Source organism: Arvicanthis niloticus, chromosome 4, assembly GCF_011762505.2.
Source record: "Arvicanthis niloticus isolate mArvNil1 chromosome 4, mArvNil1.pat.X, whole genome shotgun sequence".
Classification (NCBI taxonomy): domain Eukaryota; kingdom Metazoa; phylum Chordata; class Mammalia; order Rodentia; family Muridae; genus Arvicanthis; species Arvicanthis niloticus.
In genome coordinates this window covers 59236009-59248613 of record NC_047661.1, presented here as the reverse complement: position 1 = coordinate 59248613, position 12605 = coordinate 59236009, and the positions used below count along the sequence as shown (strand labels likewise).

Here is a 12605-nt window from a genome sequence, read left to right as displayed (position 1 = left end):
GAATTGAACTCAGGACCTCTGGAAGAGCAGTCAGTGCTCTTAACCGCTGAGCCATCTTTCCAGCACCCAGGATAATGTCTTTCTTGGAGATGTAGCAGACATGTTCCTGTGCAGTTCTTGCCTCTCGGAAAGGGTCCCACTTTAGCCTTCTGGTGATTTCAGTTACAGTCCTTAGTCACTGGTGAAAAAAGTATTTGAGAAAACCTCAAATACAGATTGCTCCTTCCTTCCTTTGATTTGTATTCTGTAGCTTACCTGAAGCCATGTTTTATCTCTATTACATCTGTCTATCTTCCTTTTTTCCTTCCCTCCCTCCCTCCCTCCCTCCCTCCCTCCCTCCCTCCCTCCCTCCCTCCCTCCCTCCCTTCCATTCTTTCTTTGGGTCAAAGAGCAGAGGTTTTCTGATGAACAGCAAACTGTGTCCTTAAGGTTCAAGGACACATTGCTTGTTAGTTAGCAGCTGGGGAGGCACTAATGTTCATATAGAAACTACTTGTTATGGTACCTAGTTCAAGCTAGACAGCATCAGCTTCCAGGTAGGAGAACAATGTAGACTAACTCTGTCATCTTACTATAAGCTCCTTGAGCATAGACCATTTAAACACATTTCTATTAAGACAGCTTACTAAGAGTAATAGAAGAGCTGGGTTGTGGTGGTACACGCCTTTAATCCCAGCACTCGGGAGGGAGGCAGAGGCAGGCAGATCTCAGTGTTTGAGGCCAGTTTGGTCTCCAGAGCAAGTTCCAGGACAGCTGGGGCTACTCGGAGAAACCCTGTTAAATAGACGGCAAAAGTTTGTCAGTCTATTTAAATCTATAAAACACAAGAAACAGCTGCTGAGATGACTCAGCAAAGAACACTTGTTGTTCTTGCAGAGGACCAAGTTCAATCTCCAGCACCCCCTGTGGCTCACAGAAATTTGTAATTGGTGTTCCAGGGTTCTCAGCGCCCCCTTATGGCTTCCATAGATATTGCATGGTTGCATAAACACATGCAAGGAAAACACCCATGCACATGAAGTACAACAGTCACATCTGAAACAAAACCAAAACGAAAAATACCTGAAACAAACAAACACCCCACCCACCCATACCCACCCAAACAAAACAGAATTTAATGGTCATGAATTGCTTGAGTGGTATTCGTTTAGAACTGACCCCCACAAACATGGTGATTATGTGTGGTGTTTAATGTATGCAGTTTTGCAGGAAATTCTGCTTTGAAAAAAATACTTCCAGGTCTGAGTAGTGTGATACAGTCAGTCTGTAACTCCCTTCCTGTAGTCTGTGCTGTGGGCTGCAGGCTCAGTAACAACTGCCAACACATTCTCTTATGTCAGAGACTGTATCCAGTGTTCTCTATTTACAAGTTACTGTCTTAAGGGAAATAAACACTGGTGTAATTATTCATAAGTTACATATGCTCTCTGCTTATGCGCTACACACCGATCAACATTTTAAGTCCACATATATCATACAGCATACATGGTACATTATGACACTTACTCAGAAATATGAGCGTGAAACAACTGTTGTGTTGTGAGACTGGCAGAGTTTTGCAGGCAGCTTGGTGGGAAGACATGCGATGGTGGTTGTACTACATACATATAGGTCTTCTTGACCTGAGAAGGTTGAGCTGGGTGACTGTCACTTTTCACAGCTGTTGCCTAAAAGGGGGAAGTTTAGTCTGCAGACACCTTCTAATACCCTTGTTTTAGGTTTTGACAGATTTACAGAAGAAGAATTCCTATTTATATTCTTGTTATCATGAACTGCCTAACCCTAGGTTCCACTGGACACTTGTAGTACTGATTCCTTTCTGGCTCTTCATATGTGACTCTAAACAGGACACTGCATCCTACCTATTCAGAACTTTTATGGACGACTTTGAATCTTTTTTCTTTTTATTACGAGCTAGAGAAAAAAAAAAAGAGAGAACATTTCTTTCTCTTTAAGTGATTATAAGATAACATTAATATTGAGAAACTAATTTGAATGATCATTGATAAATGCCATACTTTGAAAGGAAAATACTGTATTTGCTATTTTGATATAAGTAGCAGAAAACATGTAATAAAGAAACAGCTGGTGAAGAATTTGATAAGTTTGAGTTTATTTTATAATTCAGTAGGTTTTGTGTATGTTCTGAAGGCAGTGGACATTTGGACATGCTGCTAGCTTTTCTTTGAAAATGTTAATGTGTGTGTGTGTGTATTAAAGGACCCACTGTTTAAATTGTAGTATGTTATTTTAGAGAAACCTGGTTTTCCTGACAAGCCTAATAATTCTGTTCTTTTCTTTGGAACAGGACCTGGAAATAGTGTATTCCTACTTACACGGTATGGAAGCCTTGTCCAACCTGAGGGAGCACCAACTAAGGTGTGTATTCAGTTTTAATCATTCAACAGTAATGGGGTGCTGTGGGTCTCTGTGTGCATTTGTTAGTAAGACTTGAGCTTAAAGAAAATTCAGCTCATGGACACTCTGCTTGATGTAACCCCTGTGCTTGCTTTGATACATTTTGTGTTTTGCAGGGTTGAATTCAGTTGCATTCACGTATATTTTAGCTTTTCTGTATAGTAAGATTCTTGCACTTCCACCCCAGTGTCTGCCTCTACTTCCAGACAGTTATGAGCTTCCGTTGGTCCAAACACCAAAAGGGGGTGCTGTTTGCTACTCCTGGTCTTTATATGCATGTCTGTCTGTCTACAGCTCTGCACTCAGATGTATTTTAAAATGTTCAGCAAATGGTTAGACTGATTGCTTTAGTATAGTGTAGATGTCTGAAGGAATATACTTGCTACCTTAAGTACGCAGCTGGCTCCTTTGTGGGAGCACAGTTTTTATCACACTGGTTCCAGTGGGGTGCTCATATACATATCTTCCAACTTCTGCCGTGTAATAACTCACTAGTTTCTTTTATAGTTGCTCAAATTTCATCATAAAGAGGTGATTTGGTTTTACTGCAATAGGAAGTAAAGGACCGTGTGAAGACAGTTGCCAACTAAGATATAATAAGGCCTATTTCTTTCCATTCTGCCTAGTTGTGATGCCAGCCATTTTTAATTATGAAAGGAATACCCTTTAAACACTAATTAATTTGTGAGCATGTCAGTTTCATATTTGTTAATTGAAAAAAGTATCAAGAGGATTGAGTGTTTCTCAAATTAAGTTTTTAATGAAAATCATTTAAATTAAACTCAATTGTAGATTAAGTGTTTAAAAATCTAGACATATTTTTATTAGAAGGAGCAAAACTAGGATTTTTGAAGATGACACAAAAATTGTAGCATAGGGATTTTTAAAGCATTTAACTTACTTTCCCTCCCTCCCTGCTTCCCTCCCTCCTTCCCTTTCTCCCTCTTCTCTCTCTCTCTCTCTCTCTCTCTCTCTCTCTCTCTCTCTCTCTCTCTCTCTCTCTCTCTTTCTTAAAACAGGGTTTCCCTGTGTAACCTTGGCTGTCCTGGAACTTGCTCTGTAGATCAGGCTGGCCTCAAATGCACAGAGATACACCTACCCCTGCCTCCCAGGTGCTGAGATTAAAGGCGTGTGCCACCACTGTTGGGACCATTTGATATTTTGTGATGACAATTTTTCTAAGGAAAAAATTCAAAAGTAAGACTAATACCAAACTCATACACTTAACAGCTAGCTTCAGAATACCTACTTTCTGCCATTTCTGAGGTGACTCTTAGATTGAAGTAACTCAAGAGCATAACTTGGTCTAGCCTTAGAATGCATTTCAGAGCTTTGTAAGATTTGTTGGCATTATTACACGGGTGAGCCCTCCAGATGTCCACCTGCTTCTGCGTGTGCTGAGCGGTCTCGTTTATAGCGAATGGCCTAGCCTGAGTATAGCTGTAGAACAGAATATAGATGGGCTCTGTAGCAGAAGAGGCTCGTGCCAGCCACTGATTGGCTCGAGTAAACTGCTTCCTTTTCTGGGAAATATTTCCTTGAGGTGAATTATTTTCTTTGTCTTTTGTTAAGTGAGTTTTACCCTAGATTAACAGGGAAGAGGCAGCAGACACTTGCATTTACTACAGCTTTGCAAGTGTAGAAGGTAAAGGCTCCAAGTGAGATTTTATTTACCTATCCCAGCTCGGGCTGACGTGTATGAACAGGAGAGTGAGCGGACACTTCAGCAGGTGCCTCTGTGTTGCTGTAAGAACCCTCACTTTGCACCTTAACCCTTCAAATCTTCAGGTATATTTTTTCCAAGACAATGTTAGCTTTTTTCTGATGTTTAATCTATACGGGCTAGGAGTTGTATATTTGCTGAGTAAAGAAGTGTGGTGGTCAGGAGCAGAGCTCAGAAAGCTCTTAGGAACGGAGTTGGCACGTGAATTCTTGACTATATTTAGTGCTGAGACCCCTTCCCCTTTCTGCTCCGATGGGGCTTGTATTTAATGGAGCTTGTATTTAATAGGGGTCTACCATGTGAAATACGTGTAGTGTTAGAAACACAAATCCTGTTGAAGTACATTTGTTCCTCAGCATTACGGATTAGCAATTATTATTTTATAGACACATCGAGATCATTAAGAAATAACAAAGTCATAGTTTCTACACTCTGGTTCACTCTACTTTTGCTTAACCACGTCTCTTGAGCCTCTGCTTTCACATCTGTAAAATGTCGTCATGGCGATTATTAAGTTGTTTTCTTTTTCTTTCCCATTTGGTGTTTGTTAGAAGCCTCAAACTTTGCAAATGAAATTTGGTAAAGTTGTGTCCTATTGCATAAAATAGCCATATTTATTACAATGTTGTAAACATTAATTTCTTTCCTACACTGCGGGAGGAATCCAGTCGCAATCTGAGAATAGTGAGAACGACCTGTTTCAAGGAAACGCGTGATAGTTCTTTGGTGAAGCAAATAAATCTTCGTAGTGCAGATGTTTAAAAAAATGTAAATATACAGAGAACATAAAAAAAACCAAATAATTTTAATCCACTCTGTTAAGAGTGTGATTCTGCTTTCTGAATTACATGACATCAGGAGGTCTAGTTCCCAGGAACAACTAAGGGTTTTCTGGAACAACCTGGTCCCAGTGTGTGAGGATCGGCTCTAAAGTGTATTAAGGACACACAGGCAGGCGGGCTCAGGACTGAACATGGGGGCATTTCCATGCTAGAACTATAGGTGGACCCCGGTGAATTAGGTCAGAAGTAGGGCGCTTACAAAACATTCAGGACAAAAGCGACTTCATTCCAGTTGGGTTGGACCTGATTTCTTTTAAGCTAATACCCAGGGTATCATCCACTTAGCTGACTGTAATGGCATCTGGGTCAGTGTTGTTAAAATTCCATATTCCTCCTACATGGTTTTGAATATTTGAAGTATGCTGAGCTACTATCCTATATCGAGGGAAGCAGACCAACCAGTATTACTTAGGGGCAGTCGTGGCCATTTTGATTCAGGATGGCTGTAATCATGTCAGACTAAATCCTTGCTTTGGGGCACAGCAGAAGAGTAAGGAAATGAGCACTGGAGTGTGCCCTGGTTAGGGAATAGCAGTTATTCCGAATGAGGTGGTGCCGGGATGTCACGCTGCAGAAGCTTTTTCATGAAAGAAATAGTCACACTATCATTCCTGTGTATTTTGCAAAAGTTAATTGGTACTAGTATTATAAGATACTTAATGATGATGTTCATGAGAAAAATTTTGAAAAATTAAATATTCATATTTTTATTTTTTTAAAAATTAGGCTTGAATCAGCTGAAATAACAAACCTTTTAGTTCTAAAGTTTCCATTTGCTCATTCTTCATGAAAGAACCAAGTCAATAAAAGCCTGCATTGGCTTGGAATTCCACGTTCATTTGTGTTGAGCTGTGAATGATGTTATCACCTTTTAAATTAATAGGTTTTCCTTTCTGTCTTGGGTTTCTACTCCTTCTCTACTGTATTTACCTTGGAGGACATGCAGTGTCTGCCTGCCATTTACACAAGTGAAGTACCTACTCTATATCGTGCATGTGGGAGCCTGGCTCCCAGTAGACGCTGTATTTTCTAGTGCGCAGGTGGAGCTATGTATTTGGGAAACAGGTTGATTTGCTTTGTTGAACTCAAGTGCCATCAATAACTGTTTTGAAGGTAAATAATTTAATTGAGCGTATGAGGTAGTAAACTTGAAATTTCACCCTGTGGCTCATTCAAGTTGTTTCAGATGGCAAGTGTGTGACTTTCCTGTCCTCTCTTACAGGTTAATGTGTGAGACTGTGAGATATGAGAGACACGAAGCTAATGAAGTTCTGTACTAGTAAGTATTCCCTTCTCATTATGTGCTGTGTGGGCCAGTAGCCAACTCCCTCAGGCCTCACAGAGGATTAGCAGCAGCTGGCTCAGTTAACCTGGCCTTGGGCGGTGGTGGGGTGGGGGGGCTTAGAGAAGTTAACTTACTTTCCATAGTGAGAAATTTGAGACATTTTTAACTGTTTGCAGTAGTAAAATGGCTAGTTCACGTTTGTATTTACACCTCTCCAGTGTGGTATTGTCTTTTTTTCACTTCTTGTCCTTGTGAAACAGGAAGTAACTCATCCTGATAAAGCAGACACATCTTCCCACAGCCATGGCAGGTGGCTCAGTCTAGGAAGTGGAAAACAGGCTTCTTCATCTTTTATTTTTATAACTGTACTAATGTTTCTTTAAAGATGTGGATTGTATTTCTTAAAAACCAACCACTGGCTTTTAAAGAGAGTGGCAAATCCAGAGGAACACACACTGGTATTCTAAGTCTATGGCTGCTCTGTCGTTCTGGTTGGTGATATTGATGGTGATGGTGATGGTGACGGTGACGGTGATGGTGATGGCTGCCGTGCCGACTCCATCCTGCTTCTCATAGCACTTACTCAGTAGTTCCTCCTTCTCAGGAAGATCATAGGGAGCGCTTACTGAAAGAGAGGAAGGGCAGCTACCCTCTGAAGGAGTTTGTAATCTATAGCAGGAGGCAGAAATGGGAACAGGAAAAGCATCAAAATTGGGATACGTGGGGACAGAAAGATGAGAGGGAGGAGAGAGCCCTCGGATGTTGAGCCCTTTGAGGCTAGGTCTCAGAATTGTGTTCCAGTCTACAGAGACCTTGGGGTGGAGGGCGGCGCATTATCAGTGGTGTGTCAGGGGTGCACGTGGACGGACAGACTGTCAGGGATGCAGGTGGAAGGCCTCACTCAGTGCTTTGACGCTGCAGCAGTCGTGAGGTGCCTTGTGAAAGTGAAGGGGTGCACTTCACTTTCGTGTGACTGTATCACTAGAAACTGAAGCTTGACATCTCTGTGTGAAGCAAGAATCCCTAGCTGCTGAGCCATAGCTCCAGTCCCTGTTGGTCTCCTTTAATATGTAGCTTGGTGGCTGGTTTTCAAGCAACAAAGCTCTATGACCAAATGTCCCCAACCCTTTATACTCCTTCAGAGACATGGATGCATGGGGACAAGAAGGTTTGGCCAAGGTTAGTGGATGGGAAAGGAAGTAGCTGAGAAGGTAGCTGCAGGAAGATGAAGGAGGAGGAGCTAGGCCAGTAGGCAGGGCTAGGACTTGGAGAAGCTGGTGGGTTACACTTGGCATAACTTCTTAGGCTGTAGCATATGAAACTGTTCATGCATCCGTTGTTTCGGTGGCAAAGTGTGTGCAGTAGTTAACCAAGGAGTAATTGATAACAAGAACTGACCACAGAAAGAAACGTGCTTTTAATGTAGCTCTGAAGAAACTGAGGTGTAAATGACTGCAGTACCTGCTTCCTTGTGGAGCCTGTGAAGTAGGTTTGCAGACACCCAGGTGGGACCTTCAGTGAATAGTATATACATTGAGGCAGTTCTATGAGGGGGACACTAGTTTTCTGTCATTTAGTCCCGCCCCTCTGACATGTGACTTGCCAGGGAGCTGGTGGCATCTGTGTAACGGGTACCTCCTGCATGCTCTAGGAAGTGCTTGATGTGCATTGCTTTAGTTGCTCTGTAGGCGTCTCTGAGGCAGCAGTTCTCATTACTCCAATACAGGAAATGGAGCTTTGAGGAGATCAGGCATCTGTCTAGCTCCCATAACCTAAAGTAACATCTAGACTTGAAGCCAGATCTTTGGGTCTTGCAGCTTCCCCTCTTGCCTAGGTCACCAACATTTCCCCTTTTATACCATGGCACCCCCAAAATAATAAGGGTCTTGCATATGACAGTGAACTCTCAGTCACCGCCTGCCACCAGCCTCCAAAGAGCTGATGGTAGCAACTAGAGCCCACCAGTACTCCTGTCTACACAGCCATAGTTCACTGACAGTGAGTATTTATTACCCTTTTTCTTAGAGGTGTGCCAGTGTCTTTAAGTGTCCTTGGTGTTTGTTTTTATGCCTGCTGGCAATTCCCGTTCATACCCAGTAGTAATCAGTGGAGTGCATTTGACTAGGCTGTCCCAGTCGTTCACATTTGTGCCTTTAGAATTAGGAGCCAGTGGTACTGAGTAATGAAAGTCTGGATACTCATTAAATCTCGATTTCATAAGAATAAAAGTTCATGGAGTCTAGCTGCAGATTCACACAGTTGGGTTCTTGGTATTTCGCTGATGAACTTACGGAGTGTCAGAGAGGCGTCTGCTTTGGCGGTCCTGTAGCAGGCAGGCTTCTGCTCTTGCCGGTTTGTGTATGTGTAGTTTGAAACTTCACGAACAGCTGTGCTTGGTGTTTATGTAAATGCACGCTATCTTAGTAATACCCTCTTGGGAGCTGCTCTGAGGACCCCGAGGGAAGTGACTGATGTCATCTCCCTGCAGCTTGCTCTGAAGAACAGTGCAGTAAGAATAAATATTGAAGACTTTCAGACTTTGCAGTTCTAAGCAAGAGATGACTAGCCATATTCCTTGCTGTGTTTGTGTGCTATGGCTTTCTTTTTTTGGGGGGGGGAGGGAAGGTGAGACAGGGTTTCTCTGTGTAGCCCTGGCTGTCCTGCTGCTGTCCTGGAACTCACTCTGTAGACCAGGTTGGCCTCGAACTCAGAAATCCGCCTGCCTCTGCCTCCCAAGTGCTGGGATTAAAGGCGTGCGCCACCACCGCCCGGTGTGCTATGGCTTTAATGATTTCACCAGGCACATACGATGTTCCTTTGATCCAACACTACTACAGTTTCCTCATCTATAGAGTGGAAACGATAGTGTTATTTCTCTAGAGTAAGATGTACGTAGTCCTTCTACAGGCATCTCTACTGAGGGCATGGCACTCCTTCTCTGGGCTTTTGCATTCCTCCTGAGAGAGTGTGCACCCCACTAAGGGCAGAGGCACCCCTTCTGAGGACATACACCCTTCTGAGGATGTTTATACCTGTAAAGGCGGCATGGGAGTATTAGCTCCTGGCACCATTGTTACTATTAGCATTACTTTGATAATTTATGTTTGTTTTGGTCCTCCAAGGTTTAAGGTTTTGTTTACCTTCTGACAGTGATGCCATAACTCTTTTTGTCAAAGTTTTCATAGAAATCAACAATATGCCACTGGTCCCTATTTAAGTTATGTTGAAATTGGAGATAGAATTGTAGTTCCAATAAAATAGTGTTTTTTTTCTTCAAAAATCGGAGAAGGCCTTTGAGGGCTGGCTGTAGTTGCAGACATGGTTGCTAATACCTTAGCCCCAGCAGTCAGAGGCTGAGATAGGGAAGAAGGAGGCTAGCCTGAGTTACAGAATAGAGCTCTCCCTGGCAAACAAATAAGTCATGGAAAGTAGTTGAACTTTTACACAGCAGAAACTGCTTTTGGGTTGGTCCTTTCAGCCGCCTTGTCCTGGTAACATATGCTCATTATTTTACTGCCTTGGGAAAACTAGGGTGAATACTATAAATTCTTAGGCTGAGAGATGTGTCTGCTGCTTTGGTAAATACTCTCATGAAACGCATAGAGGAGAAAGAGTTTATCTTAGCTAACAGTTCCAAGTTACAGTCCATCCTAGTGGGGAAGTCACAGTGTCAGGGCCTTGTAATTGTCGACATAGCTTCAGTAAAGAGCAGGGAGAAGTTAACGGTCATTCTTATTTGCTTATGCTTGGTTGTTCCATTTCTCCACTCCTGTATAGTTCGAAACTTCTTGCCTAGACACTGGTGCTGCCCACAGTGGGCTGTCTTCCCACATTAATTAGCTTCATAAAGACAGCTGCCTACAGATAGACAGGCCAACCCCACGTAGCAAATTCCTCATTGAGAGTGTTTTCTGTGGGAATGCTGGGTTTTTATCAAGATGGTGATGAAAGCTAGCTATTGCAGGACCTTGATTTAAAATTGCCTGTAAAAGTTTAATCTGAGGGTTGGGAAGATGAATCATAGGGTAGAACACTGGCCTGAGTTCGAATTACAGAACACCTGTAAGACTGGACACTTTAGTGCACACCTCTGTAATTCCTGTATACACTCATACTGCGAGATGCAGGTGGAGACGGGAAAATCGCCAGCAGCCGGTGGGCTAGCTAGCCTGCTACGCACAGACAGGCAAAACAGCAAAGAAACCCTGCTACATACAAGGCAGAAGGCAGGGCAAAACACCTGAGCTTGTGCCCTGACCTCCACATGTGCTGTGTAGCATATGTGTGTGCTGCATTTGTATGCACGAATGTGCGCACACATGCTTGTGTATCATTCACACAGTGATAAAAAGTAGAATATAACTTGAGATGAGATACACATTAAAAACCCCTGTAAGAGAATATACTTATGCTTGGTATAATTACATATATAAATTACAACATACTATCAAGTAAGTGGAGAGCCATCAACTGGGAATTTCCTGAGAAAAAAATTTTTTTAAAGCATTGATTTGTTATATATATATATATGAGTACATTGTAGCTGTCTTCAGACACATCAGAAGAGGGCTTTCAGAGAAAGTTCTTAAGACTAGGCTGACTCACAGTGCGGCAATATGACTGAGGTTTTGGGTTTCTCTGAATGAATTCTTAACGCCAGTCTGTTCTAGCTTTTCCTAACTGGCTGGCTAGCCTCATCATTTGCATTTATGGGACAGTTACATTTAAAATGGTCAAAACCCGTATCACGAAGTCAGTGTCTGTCTGTCTGTCTGTCTGTCTGTCTCTCTCTCTCTCTCTCTCTCTCTCTCTCTCTCTCTCTCACACACACACACACACACACACTCTCACACACACCTACCTTACTTATGTGTACACACATACCTGTATCCTCAATGTATGCAGCTGTGCCTCAGATCCTTTTCCATGTGCAGATCTGACTGAGTGCTTTGATTTCTAAGTTTTCATAGCACTTTAAGGGTTTAGCTCTGTATTTCAGGAGAGGAAATTGTTCCTCTGTGAAACAGCTGCTGTGGGGCCTCTACAGTCATGCTAACGCCTTTTCATTTAAATCTGTAAATGTGCAGTTTAGAGAGACTCATCAGTCTGTTTACTTGTCTGCTTGGCTATCTGGTTTTAGGGCAGGTACCTAATGCGTCACTTTCTGCTGCTCTTCCTGCTGTGGCCTGGGGCTTTACTTCCTCCTCTCCAGTACTTGCTCATCTGTCTCTGCCACCTCTGTCTCTCTCCTGCTCCCAGCATGAAGAAGAGGTCCTTTTCCATACAGAGTGACTCTCATTCTCTGAGGACTCTTTCCTGCTTCTACTTACAGACTGTACGCTGTCTGAGGTCTCGCATCATAGACTTCTTCTTTGGCCTCTTCTCTGCCTACAATAACTCCCTCCCTCCCTCCCTCCCTCCCTCCCTCCCTCCCTTCCTCTTTCTTTCTTTCTTTCTTTCTTTCTTTCTTTCTTTCTTTCTTTCTTTCTTTCTTTCTTTCTTTCTTTCTTTCTTTCTTTCTTTCTTTCTTTCTTTCTTTCTTTCTTCCAAGTGGCCAAGCTTTTATTTCACTGTTTTATATTGAGCTGCTTTACCTCTCTTGGAAAAAGGCATGGTCTCCTTTTCTTTCTTACCCAGAGATATATAGCTGCTACTTTGAAATGTCTTCTTTGTTTAAGTTTTAAGACTTTTAACACATACAAAGTGCCAAAAGTAAGATATTAATTTATTTGAAAAACTAATCATGGTATCTTTAACAAATTAGCTTTAGCATAGGTGAGACTATTCATCTTCAGGCTGGCATGTTCATTGTAAGCATTTTTGTCTTCAGTTTTCTATGAAACTGCCAAGTGAATAAAAGCCATGATTTAATGTTCATTGAGTGATGAGGCTTGCCTTATGTGCATGCATTCAGATCGCTGTGGACTGGGAATGCCACAGGCCAGTTTGCATGGACAGATGGATCTCTAGGTGTGTGTAGGTTATCTCTAACCTCTCTGAGAGTTGAATGACTCCAGGTGAGAACAGGGTTCTTGTGAGGATGAAATTACAGTGTGTAAATCACTGCCCCAGAGCAGTTGCCAAGTCAGTTTTCGGGTTTGACTACCTGTTTAAATTTGATGATTCCTCAAGCCCTTGGGTGTGTCCCTCTGCAGTGTAGCTGCTTCATTGACTTGATTTATTGTAATACATATGCAGCTTATATCATAGTTGTTGAAAAAAATGTTCACAGAATGGCTTCACGATTCCTCGTGCAATGCTTCATTTCATTCCAAGGGACTTCTATTGGCTTACTGCCAACATGAAGAAGCCATGGACTGTCTGGCTTTATTAGTTC

The 12605-nt window shown here is 42.4% G+C and overlaps 1 protein-coding gene across 3 annotated transcripts in view; it reads left to right on the top strand.

The window, feature by feature from the left end:
• Positions 1 to 12605, top strand: part of Rapgef2 (Rap guanine nucleotide exchange factor 2) — a 224518-nt gene that overhangs the window by 66676 nt on the left and 145237 nt on the right. For all 3 annotated transcript variants that reach the window (XM_076932542.1, XM_076932543.1, XM_034500567.2), the window contains exons 2-3: positions 2309 to 2379; positions 6206 to 6262. In XM_076932542.1, coding sequence (XP_076788657.1) covers positions 2309 to 2379; positions 6206 to 6262 — 128 coding nt within the window. The remainder of the gene's footprint in view (positions 1 to 2308; positions 2380 to 6205; positions 6263 to 12605) is intronic.